Genomic DNA, 20,216 nt, shown 5'->3' with positions numbered 1-20,216 from the left:
ATCACAACAAAAATTGTAATCTCATCGAAATATTACTTACCTAATAAACATACTGAATTATTTATGACCAATTTAATTTAGCAATAAAATAAAACCGAAATATGTCAAATAAATAGTATGTATGTCTCGTCAAATATACCAATTAAACATCGTACGCTCGTGACAGGTGCGAGCTTTAAGAGTCACGTTGTAATGTAAAGTGAATTGCACTGTTACTATCTGTATTATATTAATCAGTATCGGATCTTCGTGTTGAAAGTGCACTATGTTATTCAGTGCAAGGCCGATGTCCGGCATGGGAGCGTCACGAATGCCTTCTTTACCCAGGCATTTCCCACAGTGGAGCAAAACGGCAATTTTGACTATTTCCAACAGCATTGAGGAAGAAAATGAAGAGGTAGGACGTTTATGGAATAATTAATATTTTTAAAGATATTGGTGTAAAACTAGAGGCGATAGTTAGCTTAAAATGTAGCTACGTAAGTAATCTACATATGTTGCTGGAGGGACTACAGTATTTTGTTAATAGTTTGGTGTTTGGCAATAATATATATTATAATTCAGTCATAGGTATTGGTCACACTGTATTTCGGGATCTAGATCGATTGGGAAACCGATAAGCCGACCACGAAAGTAGATCGTGTGGACAATTGCGACTGATGAGGAAAATAGACGATGAGCGTTGATCGTTCCAGAGGGTATAGAGGCACAAACTAATTAACTTTTTAACTAAATTTTTACATAGTAACTTGAGTGTCCATAAATAATAATTTTCAGTTGGTGCATGTAGGTACTTACCGCTGCATAACAACTTTTATTTCAACTTATGAAATGGCATCAGGCATCCACTAATAATAACACAATAATGATTTTACGTCATCATCGTTATGAGATGCTATGTAAGTAATATTTTATATAGCATAATTTTGAAAGTCAGAGAACACTTTCACTTGCAGAAATATTATAATATATACATACTTAGTAAGTAACATACAATGTAATCAAACCCACGTGACTTTCACTACAACATTTAAATAAACGGTTTTATATATCAAAAGTGGGTTTATTGCACGTAATTTATTAAGTAATTTAACATACGATCAATGAAAAAAAATATAAATTAATTGCTAACTTGGACCATTTTATTGACGAAACAAAGTTTCATCACAGAACTGACCTATATTTTTATAACAAGGAATTGCATGTAGTGATGAAATTTCCGCCCGGCGAAATATAGCCATTATGTGAATGCTCAATGATATGCCCGTAAAGCTATCAGTGGAGTTGGCATCGGGCCACAGCTGAGTGACAGACGAAGCCGTGAGTCAGCGGTAACACAGCGAAGACCAAATGTGAAGCCAATGCTGTCATGCTGTTGTGTCATCTTATTTATAGATACCTCTATAACAGCGTAGTGAATTCTATGCGTAGCTCACGTTCAGTGCTAAATATTGTATATTCGTCAAATTCCATTAATAGTATAGTAATATTTTTTTTTCCCTTTCATCAGCACTTGAAAAGGTACACTGAAACATATTATGATTGTGATCATAATATGTTTCAGTATACCTTTTGACCATGTACTTTCTTGTGTACTTACATTGTTATATTACTGATAAAAAATTATACATAAATATATATTTAAAAAATGGTAAGCCCCCTTCTGGAATAATAGGGACCAACACTGAATGAGTTTCTTTCGGCATTTCTTCTCAGCAGTGGTCGTTCCGAAATGCTAGTAGTTTGTAGCTTTGGTAAACATCATTTAATTTAATAATATGACGTGAAAAAGTGCCTGTGAAGGCCTAATTTCTGAATAAATGATTTGATTTTGATAATACTATACTACAGGGCTCATAAAGTTATGTCATTGCCGTTTAAGTTTGTTTAATATTCATCACCGATTTTGTTAGGAAAAATAGCATCGCAGTGAAAGAAAATCAGTGAAAAATTTCCCTTCATTTTAATATTTATATTTTGATGCTAAGTAACTACTCCAATAGCTTGGTCTCCGTATTATTCTACTCCTCCGTGACGGTAGGAAGGGACCTGAGTGCGGCGGCGCGATCGATAGATACTGCACCCTCCCCTCCCCCAGCCTGCACCTGCCCCGGGCATCCGCAGCCCTCGCTTACCGTCCGTAACACGACAAAATATCTAAAGAAAAATCGTGGAAACAACATAAAATCCTGAAATTCAGTGCTTTCATCTAAAGTCAATTTAACCGGTTACAAACATAGTTCACTAGTTCAAGGTCGAAACGGTCATCGACCTTAAGTTTAGGCAAAACGTTCTACCTCACTCATAGTAATAGTAAAAGCAATACTTGTTTGTTATGTGTTGAGCCGCGAATCTTATTTTTAATTATTACGTGTAGTGGGCAAGGTCGTATATTTTGCCGTGCACAAATGTTGGATCTTTACCATTGCAAACGCGAGCGTGCTCCGAGGCAGATCACAACAAAGGAGATTGTGCTAATTACCTCACCGGGGATTAAACGGCCATCGCTCTGATAAGTGATTACAAAATTACTGAAGCGATGGCATCAAAAGTGCTTGTGCCGGCTGCTCCTTTTGCCAAATTGCAAGTAAGTGATGTAGATTATATATCATTTTGTCAATGTACAAAGTATATAGTTACTACTGATATATACCTACTTGGTAGTTACATAGTTAAATTGATTCTGGCAAGGATAATATATAACATATACCTGTCTATATAGTTTGTTCCTTTGTTGAAAGGAATTGAACTGGTTGAACTATCTACCAGACAAAGGATAATAGTAAGGTCAACGACACTGTCAGAAGTCAATAAATAGGTTGTACGTATAGGGTTTTCCCACTGTCATTAAAAATACAAAGGCTTTCAGTGCTTTATCATTATGAAATTGTAAAGTTAATTCTACGAATCGAGCGTTGAAACAGACTGTAACCTAATTGAGTATGTTTGCACCTATTTAATTAATAACGAAGTGAATTATTAAAATAAAATACGAACCAATTCTCACATGGGAAAAAAAATTGTACATAGGTATTTGTTTCTAGATTTTGGTTGCGTTATTTTATCACTTTATACTTTTATTTGTTTTTAAAATGAAATCGGAGAAAACGTGAATCGGCGTTATCTTAAACTCGTCATTAAAAATGTATGCTTCACAAATAAAATCATCCAACGATGTCCAGAATGTAATGTATTCGAACAATAGCGGCATTATTCATACGGCTGAACATATGAGCTCACTGTCTCCACGTGCCACGGAATCTGCACAAGGTCCAAGCAATCATGTTACAAAGCAGGACATAATCGTTATTCAAGTAAAATAAAAGTGTTAGCAACGCAAGTCTATTAACCGCTTCTAAAAATAAACTAGCTTCTAATAAAAAACAAGACAAAATAAAAGAAAAAATATTAGTTTGTGAACCAAGTAAGAAAAATAAGAAAGATTATGTATATATATATCTTGCATTACTGAGTGACTGACTGACTGACAGACAACGCACAGCCGAAACTACAGCGGAAATTTGGTGTGTATATAGGTTCCTAGGACATTGTAAGGGAGCACTAAGAAGGGTTTTCCTGAAATTCCCACGTGAATTTTCATTCGCATACGAAGTTGCGGGCAAAAGCTAGTAACCTATGTAATTTAACCCTACTTAGGAATTATTTCCTATACTGTAAAACGTACAGTCAAAACGATTATATCAATTTCAGGTAAAGAAGTCACCACCAGAGCCAAACGGTAGTGGATTCATTATAAACAGTGCGGATGCCGCAGCCAGGGTTGCACATTTGGAGCATAGCGTGCGATTTCTGCAGGAACAGCATCGTCTCATGCTGAGCGGCCTTCACGCTGAAATCGAAGCGTTGAGAGAGAGGAACAGAGGTGAATTACTAAACAACTATAATGAATTCTCAGATAACGAGCCTTTGAGGAGATTGGGGTTTCGTCACGCATTGTTAAAACTCATCCCAAGATCCAGAAAATGTTTAGTGTTCTACACAAAAACAGATAACTTTTCATGGAATTCCATATGGAACAAAAAGCATATATTGTTTTATAATACTGAGTGTAGTTTCGATTTTTACGACATTTAAATAGCATCTAAGCAAAATTGCATTCATCGATGTAGTTGCGTTGATATAACAATTATATTTCTGAACAAAACTGTTCCAAATCGTAAGGTATTACATGATTTATGATATCAAAACAGTAACGTGCCAAAGTAAAGATTAAGAAACACCAGAACTGCGCGTATTATGGAAATAGAAATGCATCATCAGATACCCGTTCAGGATAGTCGCTGCCCGCCACGGGAGCTAAAATTACAGTGTTGTCGGTATCGTATATTGCAAGTTCTACGAATTCGAAATGGAAGAACGAATGAGACTGTAGTGCACTGTGGAAAAGAGATGTAAAGCCAGCGCAGAAACTTAACTTGTTACATTGTCACCAAACAGCCATTTGCATCTTCTAAAAATACCAAAGGGACACTTCTAATCGAAATTGGTGTTTTCTTTTTCAGACCTGCAATTTCAATTGATATTCAATAAGGAAGGTTCTCCTAAGGTGGCTACAACTACGCCTGTATCAGAAGACAGAGGTGACAGTAGTGAGGTAAATATTTTAGTATTTGTAATTGAACTAATATGAATTGTGCAAGAAAACTTGAACACTAATGATATTGTTTCGTTCATTAGAAAGAGGCTAACCTGAAACGTGAAGTGAGCCGCTTAGAGCGCGAGGCGGCTGCAGCTCGGGGCGAGGCGCGAGCAGCCGAAGCGCGGGCGCTGCAGCTTCAAACATTGGTCGACGCTCAGGCTGAGTATGTTGCATGTTTCTGCTGTCTGGTCCCTAGTTCTGAAAATTGTATTTAGTGAAGCCACAATAATGAAAATAAGCGCTGCATAGATTTTTTTTCACTCGACTCGCATATTGTGTTTGGGTGTACAAAAATGACAAAGATGCAAAAAAATCTGCGTTTTTTTCTTCTTGAGATATCGATTAAATATCCAAAACGTAGTTTCCTTTGAAAGGTTTTTTTATTATTACCTATTATTTTCTGGCTGACCATCACCAGAGGGGTAATCGGTCCTCCCAATGTGGGACTATTGCATATGTCATTTAAATATATTAAATAATAAATAAATAATTGATCGTGTTGTAAGTTTATCATGATTGTATTCAAATAGAATTACCGATTTTCAGAAAACTACGGGAACTGGATCTGAAGAAATGCAGCAGCTGCCAGTCGGAGCCGCAGCCGGAACGCCCGTCGGAGGCGGAGGAGAGCCGCGGCGAGCTGCGCGCGCGGCTGGCGGAGGCGGAGCGGCTGGTGCGGCGCCTGCGCGGCGACGCGGAGCGCCAGCGGAGAGAGGTACTCGCGGCCGCGGCGGGGGGCGCGGTCACTAACCTCTTGTTTGACGGCGCGGCCGCGCGACACGCTCACGTATGTCACGCAACACGTTACAGGTATAGACGCGGCCGCGCACACCATCGCACCCGGTTTTAGTGAATGTTTTGCACGATTCGAGTATTTATTGGCTTGTAATTTTAGGTTTGGGGTATAATATTACTAACATAGGTTTAGATCGTAATGCATTTGAATGCTTAGACATAATGCGCTGTGTGCAGCTGTGTCTATAACTGGAAATTGTTGCACATAAGCACTAGCGCGATTAAACTATGCAACCTGTTGGTTACACCTCAACTAACCATAGGTACCTATTCCGATCATAATAATTGATCAGTATTATATAGAATCCCTAATCCTGTAATAAATCTTCTACATTCCTATTAGATCAGTAATTTCTGATAGATGTATATATAAATAACCATATATAAATACCTAAGCTCTTGTTTGATTAGAAAATCCTTCAAGATTTGTATCCTATTAGAATTTGACATTTACCATTTTCTAACAATATAAAACTAGAAACCTACCTGTTAAATTAGACTACACACATTGTCGTGTAAAGCATCGTATATCTCTTAGTGCTAGTGATAATCGCAATAAAAACCCAGCTCAAATTACCGTGTCGTACGTTAGTTGCAGTGTATGAAGAACTCGCTGCACGCGAGCCTGCGCGCGTCGGGCATGGACGGCGCGTACGGCTATCAGAACAACTATCACTTCCCGCCGGTACACACGCCGGATTTTTGGAGAGAGCCACTTAGAGAGTAAGTATTGTTTAAAAAAACAACACACGCAAAACGAGAAACACCAACAGCTATATTGCTTTAGTCAACAGCCTTTTTAAAATTTAGTTGTTTTATTCATGTCATGATGGAAAATGATCTTTTTTTGATTGGCCTGGGTCTTGGATATTTATCCTATATATGTATTTGTTATAAAATATAGTAACGTTGAGTTAGTATCCCATAACATATGTCTCGAACTTACTTTGGGGCTAGCTCAATCTGTGTGATTTGTCCTTATTTATTTATTTGTGTGTTTCGCTTTAGGTCCTACCTGATCGCACACAAGCGCCACCATGATGGTCGGTTTCATAGCATATTTTTTATTTAGACAAACAAAATTCTCGCCAAATTATGCTACACTAGATAAACATTTTTATTAGAAAGTATTATAGTGTTCCATTACACAATATAGTCACAGTTGACTAAACTATTGATTTTATGAAAAGTGTGCACCACAGATTTCCATCATGCACCATAGTTGGTCCTACAGATGTTACCGGCATCGGTTACCAACATTCACATACGAAACCGGAAGCAGATCATCGTTTAGTTTTTTTTTTTAAGTTTGAAATTAAAAACTGCGTTATTCTTTTGAAAATAAAACGCTTATGGCAGTCGACGAGGAGTTATTTTGGCAAATGTTATTAAGGTATATATAATACACAGTCTAGTCTTTAAAGATCAGAAAAAGATTTTAACAAACTCATTTCTTGCTTTTGTGATGCCAAATACTTGGAATGGACAAGATTGGTTGATAAACGCCCAGTGTTGCCAGTCAACACGACACAGGATAGCATCCTACAAAGACCAAGACAACTCCTCGATTTCTGCTATTTATAGATAGATTGTATTTATAATTAGATATTCGAAATTTACGTATAAGGGTGAATATCACGAGCGTTTGAACGCGGCGTGTAGTGTTTCATTAGTGTCCGACATTTTTTAAAAATAAGGAATATTTTTTTTAAATAAACATAAAATTAATATTGTATAGGTACTTTACTTATTTATAAAATGGGACAATGAAATTACCGTGTATGGGACAATTCAATAAACACTAATGACAGTGACAAACACGACGTGAAATTCACCCATAAATGTTTCCACGATTTCAGAGACTACACGATAGTGGGCCGCCTGGGCAGCCGGCGCCCGCTCACGCTGCCGGAACTCAATGGCCAGCAGATCCATCGCTCCACCGTGTATGCTAACAGTAAGTACTGTTCCTGGTTACATTGTCGGCTGTAACTCCGTGTAGCATCTGACGTGACTATTACGAAAACTGTCATCTACTGACATTGATAATGATAGTACATATCATCGACCACCACTTGCTTCAGGTGAAGGAAAACATCGTGAGGAAACCTGCACACTGGTTGACAATTTAGTTCCCTAGTGTGTATGCGATTACCTGCCACTAGATATAAAGGCTGGCATCTGACATGATTTTTACGACCTTTACGACTAGTCGCCTAAAGGGGCGACTTAAATAAAATAAAATCTGTCACTAGTGTTAGCAATAACATACTCGATATGATGATGATAATGAGATGAAGAAGAATCATACGAATTTAGCTGGATATTTAACGAAGAACAATCGTACGAATTTAGAAAAATTGTGTAATTTGTACGGGTGATCTTAATTATGAAAACCCCATAATATATACCGAAACGCCAAAGTTTTTCGTGAATTGTTAGCTGATAGTGTAAAGCCAGCATCAAACTTGCGTTCCAAGTTGAATCCGTGATTTAACAACCTGCCTGCTTGACGTCAATTCGCCTTGAGAATGCTAATGTAAATAGCTATGTGTGCTTTAATCGCCTTGTACGACATCCTTGAGAGGATATGAAGTGGTACTTTTCCACGACTTAACCACCTTCCCGCCAGTGGGGGAAAATCTCTAGCCTTCACACACATACGGTATCAGACAGACCTAAATACGATCAAATATCGTAGATTTACTATATAATGTACCTATCGTGCCTACGTTTTGCAGATCATACGCGACCTCGAGCGAACGGATACGAACACAAGAAGAAACCGCAGCCCAACGGAGAAGCGGCCATCATGAAGTCGCCTGAGGAACCCACATGTATGTATAGTTTCACTATATGCGCTCTACAACTATTACTTTGCCCCCTAGGACTTTGTCCGCGTATACATATAAAGAAAGAAAGAAAGAAATCATTTATTCGGCAAACACATAAAATCCAAACATACAAAAGAGTAACGAATATAGATCGAATACAATATGTAAGCCGAAATGGCGACCAGCTCAGCATGGTGCCATGGTATCGAGCCAAGGCGCTGATTTTCAGCTGGAACCAAGTACAAAAGTAGGTATGGTGGCAAAATAAACAAGTTAATATGTACGGAAACAGAAACACACAACAGCAAACAATAGGATTAAACATATACTGACTTAGGAAAAAATGTAAAAAAAGGAATAAAGATAAATTACATGGAATATATATATATAAAGTATAAATATGAACTATGAACACTGATGACGACACGAATGCACAAACATTGCGTAATTTGTATTAGAGCTTTTCTTTACGCAATTTATGCCGTAATCAGCCAAAGTTTGGCGACCGGTTTCGCGTCGTAGGTATTGTCGGCATTAAGGGGTAGACGATCATCGCGTGCAAATAATATATTGGCACTTCGCATGTTTACAGCTAACGCAGATTAATGAAATATATCTGAATCTAGGTTACAGTGAGCGTCCTGAATTCCTGACACTGTTTAGGAACCCATTCTTTGGAAATGGTTTGGGAAAGGGTGAAACATAAGATTTAGGTTAGGAAAAGATAAATAAGGTTATTAGAACGCGACTTGTAGCGTTTCATTAGTGTCCGACACTTTTTTTTGATTAAAGAATCTTTTTTTTTTAAATTAAACATTTATAAAATTAACATTGTACCAGTACTTTACTTATTTATAAAATAAGATAATGAAATTGATTACTGTGTATGGTACAATTTAATAAACACTGATGACAGCCCGCGGCGGCGTTCAAAACGCTCGTGAAATTCAACCATTATTGTTTCAATTTGTTGCTATTTTCTCGTTTTTTTTTTATTTGTATGTTTTTGTTTTGTAATTTTCAGATTTAATTTTTATCTTTATTTTTTGTTTCCGATTATTTTTGATTATTTTCAGTAACCCGAATAACAACAACATGCACGAACGAACCTAAATTGCCGGATAGACGTAAAATAGACCGTATGCCCATATATCCAGAGTTGAGAGTTGTGGTCACTAAAATGATACCACACGAGAAGGGTGAGAATTACTATAATTTAGCGGCTGTTGGTGCATGTACTGGGACTAAATATGTGCTTTTGGTTGTGGAAACTAATGGTTTATGTAATTAACCTACTTTTTCATATATACTAATAATAAAATATGATTTATATGCGATTTTGTACCATACTAGTATTACTACCTGTGGTGTACTAGAAATAATAATGAATATTTACTCCAAAATAATACAATGTCCAATGTATACTATTAACCAGTGATAAAATCATTTTCACCTGGTCCTCATATCTAAAGTTTTTAAAAATAACATTAAATTAACAATGTGGTATACTTGCGAGATTACGCGCCCCGTCCTCGCACGTAATTGTACATTACAGCCACATGACTGATGCTCCAACGTCTGTGCGTCTCGCCATCTCGTAAACAACTGAGCGCTTGCTCGCAGCGCTATGACTTATATCACAGTAGTGGAGGGGAAGAGAATATAGGCATACACCACACTACCAAACAAAAAGCAGCAGTTCACTGAGCATGTAGACAAGAGTCATCATGTATATTGCTATCTCTTTCATCTGTGTCCCGAACTTTTCTTATGTTTTGCGTTGATGAATTTCGACCATTGCGTCATGAGCTTCCTGCTTGTTGCAGCCTCGACGTCGGAGGCGCGGCGCCCGCGCAAGCACCACCACCGCAAGCACGCGCCAGACCACACATAATTCCCTACCACTGTACAAAGGAGAAATGTAAGGCGAATATAACAGAGGAGTTTAGTGCAGAGACCAAGCTTTATACTATTTCAGCTATGTACCTGAAAATTGTTTTGAAACGACATGATTTTGCTTTGCTAAATTATATAATCGTGATAGTGTAAAATTACACTTACACCTCTAGCCATACGCATCTCTTTGCTTAATGATCATCTAATTTAATATCGATATCTAAATAACTTTTTGTGTCACAGAGAACAAAGCGCCATATATTTTAACGCAGACTGTCACAACCAATCTTCTAACTTAAGATAATGCCAAAATGTTTCCACTTAACAAGCTTTTACAGGACTTAAAAAGAAAATACGGAGTTTAAAAATTAAAAAGAAGGTCTATTTTTAAATAAACCTCCCATATTTTATTAGATTGATTAACAACTTTTCTTACAAAATCATCTTCGTCAACTTTTCTTACAAATTCATCATCGTCTTGCTTGCAAAACCTTCCGTTGCTGCTTTATAAAGCTAAGTCTCTATACATTTATATCCTCTGCGGTCATATTGAAAGTTTGATGGAGTGGAACTTGGTGATACTAACACTGTAACAGCATATCAAACTGCCCAAATTCATAGGATTTTAGCAATTATTCCGTTGACATAGAATTCAATTTCGGGTAAATTGGTGTGCTGTTGTTTGTAAGTAATAGTAGCATTTTCGGATTCATAGAACGAACATACATTTTATGGATAAATGTGAGAATATAATTATATGGTCATGAATATGAACAAAAATCGTGGAATATAAAAAGAAAAATGAGGATAAACATGATATTGCTATGATTGTAAACATCGTTATAATAATAACATCGATAACAATATTCTGATAGAATAACAAGGAAAATCCAAAGATTTTAAAAAGATTAAGCGTACCTAAAGTATGTCTTGTCTCGTTCTACCAATGTCAAATATTGGAAAGTGCGCTAGTGACAAAACATAAGTATTTTTTTTAATATTTATCATTTTTATGAATAACAGGATAACAATTTAAGGCATTTTTCTTGATAGTGTGTAATCTACCGTAACTAACGATGTTCACATGATGGCTGATATAGGTTGGGATGAGATGAAGCAATAACTAGGATTTTGCTTTGTTAGTGTGTCGAATAAGTCTGAAGTATGCATTTTGCATTTTATATATATTGTTATTATATTGTTATCAGATGAAATGTTATTAATTTTAATTACAAACGCCTTCAGTCTTTCAAATGATTTAAAATTTTATTGAAATAATTACACTGCCTCAACTATATAAGTTTTCCATGCGACAATGCGTGTGCTATGATAATTAATATTAAACCTTAACTTCTTTGCAATAAAATACTTTTGGTATTGTGACCAGACTTGTAGACAAAGTTTAGAGTTATGATCGTTGACTGTTCGTCATTTAACAGCTTGCTTTAAATCACTAACGTTGTGTAGCATTTGAAAGCAAGATTCGTTAATTTTGTATCGTAAACTAACAGATTCTTTATGATTTCTTTAGGCGACACCCTTGCATTTAAGAGTGTATAGCGAGAATAGACATGCAGGTGGCTGATTGTAAAATCATGGCAAATTCTTCATAATTAATTTATTGTAAGAATTTACGTGATCAGATCGCTCCCGCCATGTGATCCGACTTCATTTGTGAGATTCAGATAAGATGTTCTGTAAGAAATCAATTTGTCTCACTAATTTCATGAGATAGAAACAGGAAATCATCTTTTTTATTTGAGTATTGTGCCGAGTGAAAACGTACGATAGCCCTGACATGTTTGTATGTCGGTCTGAGTTCGTTTTTCTCGCTCTACAATATGTATATACGCATTTTAATAACTTGCTATAAAATCGCCTGACCCCCATGAAATTGCAATGTCCTACATGATATTATGCTAGCTTAGATATCAAGCTAAATTGAGCTTTCGGATTCTTTATTGAGAGCCCATTTTAAATTAACATCATAACAGCGTACACCGTTTGCGATTTAAAAAAAAGGTTTAAGACATTAGCTTGTGACGTTTTCAGTCCATCTATATCAAAGGCAAGTGCAGACGGACAGTACAAAGAAAAGCAGTGCCAATTTCTTGTATGGAAATGTATGGGTAGCAAGCAATATGTTTATTACATACAGCTATAGGTTCACTGGAGCGTCACTGCCTAGAACTTTGTGATGCAAGGTTCACATTGCTCTTTCATTTGATACGCGTTGAAAGGCATAGCTACGTTATATATGAAAGAGATAGCAATATATATATATATATATATATATATATATATATATATATATATATATATATATATATATATATATATATATATATATATATATATATATATATATATATATATATATATATATATATATATATATATATTGCTATCTCTTCTATACTTTTTCAATATTTATATATATATATATACATATATAAAAGTTTTTAGCAGTGCAGGCTCCGGTATTGTCTATATAACTTCATGATTGCACATGAGATATAGAATGGGATAGGCTGAACCTTCATGAAACTGGATTTTACTGGATCATCCCCGCATGGAAGATGACATGTCTGTAGCCGTGCAGAACTAGGATCAAAACCTGTGTGTTTTGGGCATTCTATTTGATTCTGCGATATACTATAGTTACGTTGATGTAGCTACTTCTGCAGGTATCGTACCAGTCAGTATTACTGCAGACATCAAAAGCGAAATTTGTAATTTTACTTGTAATTCAAAGTTTTTAGAACACTTTGAATCGTCTCTTTAATAAGAACTCCTTTTCTTTTCTTCTTCGAGTCTTTTTTTCATATTAACTATCTATCTTCCAGTTTTTAACTCAGTGCATGAAAAGAATTATTTTAAATTTAAAAATTAACATGTATGCAAGAATCCTAATAAACTAATTTCTTTAATAGATCATGTGATGGTTTTAGGGGCATTTATAAAACTGGAATTTTTAAATCGGTCATTTGGTATCGAATGCTCAACTCTTTAGATTATTTAAAATTTAATTTAGTAAGAAAATGTAAAATGTGGGACTGGCCGACTAAATAGCTGAAACGCTCGATATCTCTTTCACACATTGAAAAAATATATTATCCAAATTGATTTAATTTCTCTATGTCATTATGGAATCGTCGCTCCGCGGATTTTCGGTCACACGTAATAAATAGAACAGGGCGCCGTTCCACATAACAAATTCTTTGTCCAGTTTTAACAATTGCTATCTCTCTCGTGACGGTATGTGAAATGAAAGAGCAATAATATCGGACAAAGATTTTATAAGTGGAATGGCGCTTTAAATAACATTACATAATTATTATTTTCGTGATTAGACAACGTTACGCAATGTGCTCATTAGAGGGTGATGACACGTCGAAAATTAGTATTACAGTTTGGTAAATATATCCCGACCAGATGTGGGCGTCGCTGCTGTTGAATAAATTTGACAAGACAAAATCGCATTGAAAATGATTTTTGAAAGTTTGCAATTTTGGTCGTCGGACCAGGTATTCTTGAGATTAAGACGTCGTGATTGCTTCTCCGCCTGTCATTAAAAATCTATAAATTATAGGCCTGGTTTGAGAAATATTGTAGGTAGTGTTTAAACAGTACACCTTAAGACACTACGTGTGATAGTTGTGTCGTGTATTTCAGCTGAGGTCTTTAATTCTACCAATCAAAGTAGCTAACGCAAATAATTTTGTTTTGTCATAAAAAATAGATTTATTATCTTAAAGGTCTATTTATACTAGTTCTAGATAAATAATTGAAAAATAAAGATTCAACTTTAAATATTTAGCACACGTGTCAATTTAAAGAAATTTACTACTTACAATATAACATCTTTTTAAACAATCTTGAAAAAACAGTCATTCCATTGCTCATTTAAGATAATTTATCGTTAGCAATGTAATAGTCTCACATTACATTGCTTCGTATGTATGACACCAATAACATTTTCAGATACAAGAGGAGCAGTGTATATGTACCAATTCAAAAGAACGCCTACAGTTATACGCAAGTCGAGTATTTAATTGTTGCGACAGACGAGCCGGGTCTAGTGTGAATAGACCTTGACTTGTGAGAGTGACTTAAAACTATTAAATTATATAATTGTAGCCTTATCCATATTAATCTAAATATTATTACGATTATTATGAAATATTATGATAATTATTGATATGATAATATATTTATTGCGACATATTTTCTTTGTTTTATTCTCATTAATTGTCGGTGTATAAACCCCTCGATAATACTTGATTAGTAGCCAAGCGCTCTAAGGCATCAATTGCAGCCTGAGATATTTAGTTACCTGTATAGTTCGAGGGTGCAATTGATGTTTACACCCGAGCGAACTACTCTACTTTACATCTCGATTGTGAGCTGAGTAGAAAAAACCGGTATTACAACAATAAAACATTTTAAAGTAAAAGTTTTCTATTCCCGCCTTTTTTCATTAAAAAGTACCAAGTACCTACTCTTTTTTCCAAGAATGAAATTGAGCTTCGCCGTATTTAACATTGATGACTGAATTATACGAAGACAAGGCTGAATAGCGAAGCGACCTCTTTGGTCATTGGGCTGAATGCATGATGTCTATTGCCAGTATGATGGTTAGATGTACGCGAACTCTTTGAAAGAGTGAAGTGTTTTTTAATTACTTGGCGCCCTGTGGCTTTTCTAGCTACATTATTACCCTAGAGCGCTTATTGGTCACCTACAAGCTCGATTTGGGGGTTATAAGGACCTACTTATCGAATATAAGAGATGTAAAGGTATTAAATCAATACATTGCATTTGGTAAATTTAAATAGATCGTCAAAATAAATGCATGCAAATGTCGGATGTGTACATACGACGCGATATTATCGCGCGAAACGCAGCGCCATAGATCACACGTTTTTAATACACTTGATGTTAATGTGACGTAATTAGTGAATTAAAATACTAGTACCGTAATATTTCAGCGTTGAAATATTACATTACGATGCCAGAGTGCAAGTGTTGGACACATTACATATGAGATGGTTTCTCGTTTGCTTCGACGAATTACTTTACTAGTGTGTTAATTCATATTATATTCTACCCGTGCACCAAATTTCATAACATCGTGAAAGAGTAACAAGCATACCTACAATGGATGAATTTCACGAGTAATTTGAACGCCGCCGCGGGCTGTCATTAGTGTTTATTAAATTGTACCATACACAGTAACCAATTTAATTATACTATTTTATAAATAAGTAAAGTACTGGCACAATATTCATTTTATAAATGTTCAATTAAAAAAAAAAGATTCTTTATTTTTAAAAAATGTGCGACACTAATGAAACGCTACACGCCGCGTTCAAACAGTCGTGAAATTCACCCACGTAGGTACGTGTCTATGTATGTTTTGTTACTCTACATCCTCACAAATTTTCGCATTTATATTTTTTTATCCACCCAAGGAGTAGCCAATTGGCACTGCAGATTTAGTTGAAAGTGTATTTTATGTTTGGAAAATGAATATTATTGATTAACCACCACCTCTACAACACACTACTTAGTAAAAATAATTCTACTACACAGAACAAGCTGAAAATAAAAATACAAAATCACTTTAAAATATTTATAAAATCATGAAATTCCAATAATCTGCGTTAAAACATCTTTTTGATCACAATACTTATATAACACTCCTAATAACCACAACAAGGATTTAACTAAATTTTTATTTTCAGATTTTAAAATTGCGGGATAATATTTAAAAATATCATTGTCTACGAAACTGTTTAAAATTATTGAACATATTCTTTCACTAATCACAAAATTTGCTAACGCTCTAAATAGATACACTATTTCACAACACCGGTTTTGTTTGCAGGTAGATACATGCTTTCCTATACTCACTGTGGTAGATTTTAGTAGTTCTTGTAGATATTTCTCGGGAAATTCCCTATTTTCGAAGTGATTGTGGCACGAGAGGATGAACAGCAGCTGGGATGACGCCGAGCATTGCTGTTTGTATTTGAACAGGCCTTCCAAGATTTTTTCTAAGAGCTCCACGCTGTAATGGAATACAAAAAATATTGAAAACCTTTTAGAGAAGGTAGTTAAGTCTCATCAATTTCCCAGGATATTTATATTCCATACTTGTTGAGCCGCGGGATTTCCCGTGGGAATTTCGGAATAAAAAGTACCCTGTGTTATTCCAGGTTATATTCTACCCGTGTACCAAAGGTCACAACAATCCGTCCAGTATATTTTGAATGAAAGAGTAACAAATATACATACACACACATACATACTCACAAACTTTCGCATTTATATATTAGTACGATTAATACAATTTACTAATTTGACTTATTACAGACTAGATTTTTGCGTAAATTTCCTACGGGAACAGTAATTTTTCAGGGATGAAAGGTACCCTACGTATTTCTCCACACTTCAAACTACATGTGAGCAAAATATCAAGAATGAAAATGAAAAAAAATTGAGTAGATAGAGTGTGAAGAGGTAACACATTTGACGACCTCGGTGGCGCAGTGGTAAAGCGATCGCCGGTCGGGTCATGATGGAAAATGATCTTATTCTGATTGGCCCGGGTCTTGGATGTTTATCTATATACGTATTTGTTATAAAATATAGTATCGTTGAGTTAGTATCCCATAACACACAAGTCTCGAACTTACTTTGGGGCTAGCTCAATCTGTGTGATTTGTCCCAATATATTTATATTTATTTATATAACAAACAAACTTACTTTCGCATTTATAATAGTAATTAGGATTACGAAATTCACGAGATCACAGTATAACAGAATAAATTTCTTACGAGCTATTTAGACTCTCTCTTTTTTTATATCTGCATCCCTTTCTGTTGTCCTTTAAATGGGAGCGCGTTTAGTTAGTCTTAATTATTTACCACTAGATGTTGTCCGGGGCTTCGCTCCCGTGGTAATTTTGAGATAAAGTATAGCCTATAGCAATCTTGGATAATGTACCTTTCTAATGGTGAAAGAATTTTTAAAATCGGTTCTACCATTTTTACCATTTAGACTAGCGGCCCGTCCCGGCTTCTCTCGGGTAAAAACATAATAAATTACACACAAACCTTCCTCAGGAACGACACAATACTATCTATTGGTAAAACATAAAAATACGTGCTGTAGTTTTTTAGTTCATCTTGAACAGACAGACGCAGCGGAAGACTTTTGTTTTATAATATGTTTAACTCACCTCAGCTCATCTCCGAGCTGATAGGCCAGGCGCAGCGCCGCATACAGCGCCGCCGCCCGTCGCTCCCCACCCGCGCGCAGCGTCCCCGCCAGCTTGCCGCCCGCGCCCTGCGACACGAGCAGCTGACACACGCGCGCGCCGCCGCCCGCCACATTGCCCACGGCCCACGCACACGTCACCTGAACATCATCGTGAAACACTAGATATTCACTGACAATTACCTTATCATCAACAGTCTTCACCGCAAGGAAACTTGCACACCAAATGGGCGATCGATCAAAACTTTCAAAGTAATAGTTAGTAGTAATTTCAATGTATACAAAAAACTCACCGCTAACTCGACAGTCAAGCTATCGAGAGCTGCAACAAGATAAGATCCGGTAGCTTTAGCTACCGTCCAACATGACTTGGAGTCACCCAGCGCTAAGTTGCAGATGCACCCTGCTGCAGCACATTGTCTTCTAACATCTGTTCCTGGAAATAAATGTATTTATACACAGATACATATCACATTGATTTTAACAATGCTTTTGGTACTTTATGGGTCAGGCTTACAAGAGACGGATAAGAATTGAAAGATTTGCAGGAGATCTATGTGTCTTAAAGCCACAGAAGCACCCTGCAAATGCAAATAAGGGAAACACCACACAAACTGATTTAATTTTATCATAGTATTAAGTTTATTTTGTAAATACATATAACCAGTAATACAGGCTGAACTAAACTAAACTGAATTAAGAGTTTTTATCACTTATGGGGTAGATTAGATTTGTGAAAGGCAAAGGGCACATGTTGCACACAGATTTGGGTTTATGAATTAGCTTATATCTTTTAAACACATAAGGAAGGGCAGGTGACTTAGATTAGATAATGGTTCTGTATCTGTCAATTTAACAATTACATAGATATTTTATGAATAAGCATAGATCCAGCATAAATTTAAGAGCTCTGCTTAAACGAAGGCCATGACCAAAACCTAATTTTTCGAGGATATAATTTACGATCTTTGAATTAATGAATCTGTTACTGATGGTCTTACAATAATTAAGTATATACGAAATATACCTCAGGTTTTAAAAAAAGGGACATTACCTGATATCTCTCTAACCAGCCCACGTAAGGCACCTTGTGTGCCGAGGACTACATTTAAATGTTTTGCATCATCTATGAGGGCATTTTTCAACAGGTGAAGTTCAGCGGTGGTCACTTTTGACTTGCTTTTGAGTCGATTTGCTATATCTGCTATTTGGTCAGACGACAGGCTGGAAAATTATTTTGTAACAATAATTGAAAAAGTCAATTTATTAAATACCAACTTACCAACATAACTTTTAAAACACTGTTACCGGATCTGTTGTAAAGTTTGAATTTTGCAAGTCAAGTCTGATTAAGAATCTGGAGGGAAACTGCTGTATGTCTTCCTATTGATAATACCCTTGCTTTTTGGACAGTATATCGATAATTTTGATGCTAACCATATGGATAGTATCAAAACTATCGATAGTTTAAGCAACCCTAGATTGTTCTCTCTCTCTTATCTTATGTTGTATATTCCCGGTTGCGTTCGGGTCAGCGTAAAACTAACCTCAATATTATTTGATATGACCATATTAAGATTGTTTATGTACCTTTTACTTTCTACCGAACGCTGGGCATCACTCTCCACTTCTCTGTGCATTCGACGATTCAATTTCAGACGGTTTCGACTGGTTTCTCGAATAACACTTACTGGTGCATCCGCCTCCGCCATTATTACTATGAATTTACAAATCTTTTAGTTTACTCGTCTCACAAAGAATTCAAAATTTCAACAGTTTTCTGTTATGAAGACCGGTGATGAGATATTTCTCATTTCAACAAAATGAACGAAAATGAAAACAAAAACATAACCTCCCTCTTTTTTTTTGTCATCTGTCACTGTGAAAAGCATCGCAGTTACGTCAATGACTAAAGAAAAACTGAGTTACGTCACGGCACATTTTTCTTGGACGAAGTAACATTGACATTTATGTTGTCATCTACTTTTTAAATTCGCAAAGCCTCTGGCTGATGATTGGGCATGTGCACTTCATAGTTGTGCCCTAACTACCATACCTATGTCATAATTTTAATGAGAGAATTGATAGCCGGCATTTCAACAATATAATCGCGAGACAGTTCGCCGAACACTTGCGGTTTTGGCATACATTGCTGGTTTTTCATTGCTTTAAATAAAAGTTCTTTTATTATTATCTACGACAATGTCCGTGCATTCGGGTCATCGTCAGCATCTGTCTCAGTTCGGCGATAGTGTGTAGCTGGCATTACATAAAGCCTGCCACACATTATCGCGTGTTGTTTGTATGTTTTCGCGCTATTGTATAAAGCCAGCTCAATATTATTATATGTTAAAAGGAAATTATAGAAATGACATCAGTCATGAAAATATGCACAGTACTTCCATGATGACTGCCTATTGACTATAGGTTTTAGTAACTTATAGTAGTAGAAATAATGTGGACGGAGGAGAGGGAGGCGTTCGCCCAGCATTGGGATCTAGATGGCTGATTAATAATAATATAATAACATCAAAACTGTTTATTTGCGTTGATATACGTAATACTTAGTATTAATAATTTAAGTATACTTAGTGTAATATATACAGGGCAAGCAAGACTGTAGCAATGAAGGACTTAATGTAAATGCTAATGTGCTATTTTATACACTATACTTACGCGTAATACGCTTAATATGTCTTAGGAAGAATGGAGTACTTAGGTATAGTTTTAATAACAAATTCGATAA

General features: G+C 35.9%; 2 protein-coding genes across 6 annotated transcripts; one reads left to right on the top strand and one right to left on the bottom strand.

Moving 5' to 3' along the window:
- Window position 1: 1 nt before the first annotated feature.
- Window positions 2-14,412, top strand: LOC128674701 (coiled-coil domain-containing protein 74A-like). Of its 4 annotated transcripts, none has more exons than XM_053753525.2 (11): window positions 2-397; window positions 3,712-3,883; window positions 4,524-4,615; window positions 4,699-4,823; window positions 5,207-5,375; window positions 6,048-6,178; window positions 7,315-7,412; window positions 8,197-8,292; window positions 9,366-9,488; window positions 10,116-10,210; window positions 14,170-14,412. In XM_053753525.2, the coding sequence occupies exons 1-10, from the start codon at window positions 266-268 to the stop codon at window positions 10,181-10,183; spliced, it is 1,206 nt and encodes a 401-aa protein (XP_053609500.1). In that variant the 5' UTR covers window positions 2-265; the 3' UTR covers window positions 10,184-10,210; window positions 14,170-14,412. The 4 variants fall into 4 exon arrangements, with proteins under 4 accessions (XP_053609500.1, XP_053609498.1, XP_053609502.1 ...); XM_053753523.2 differs by having other exon boundaries at window positions 5,207-5,447; XM_053753526.2 differs by lacking the exon at window positions 2-397 and adding an exon at window positions 2,054-2,587 and having other exon boundaries at window positions 5,207-5,447.
- A 1,394-nt stretch (window positions 14,413-15,806) lies between these two features.
- Window positions 15,807-19,370, bottom strand: LOC128674704 (uncharacterized protein). 2 transcript variants are annotated; one of them, XM_053753531.2, is made up of 5 exons: window positions 19,061-19,370; window positions 18,525-18,694; window positions 17,764-17,900; window positions 17,433-17,611; window positions 15,807-16,258 (listed from the first exon to the last, which is right to left on the bottom strand). In XM_053753531.2, the coding sequence occupies exons 1-5, from the start codon at window positions 19,180-19,182 to the stop codon at window positions 15,829-15,831; spliced, it is 1,038 nt and encodes a 345-aa protein (XP_053609506.1). In that variant the 5' UTR covers window positions 19,183-19,370; the 3' UTR covers window positions 15,807-15,828. The 2 variants fall into 2 exon arrangements, with proteins under 2 accessions (XP_053609506.1, XP_053609505.1); XM_053753530.2 differs by having other exon boundaries at window positions 17,764-17,906; window positions 19,061-19,369.
- Window positions 19,371-20,216: the final 846 nt, after the last annotated feature.

The sequence above is a fragment of the Plodia interpunctella genome, chromosome 13 (assembly GCF_027563975.2).
Source record: "Plodia interpunctella isolate USDA-ARS_2022_Savannah chromosome 13, ilPloInte3.2, whole genome shotgun sequence".
In the NCBI taxonomy this organism is placed as follows: Eukaryota; Metazoa; Arthropoda; class Insecta; order Lepidoptera; family Pyralidae; genus Plodia; species Plodia interpunctella.
The sequence above is the reverse complement of the archived record's forward strand: the minus strand, read 5'-3'. Positions and strand labels throughout refer to the sequence as shown.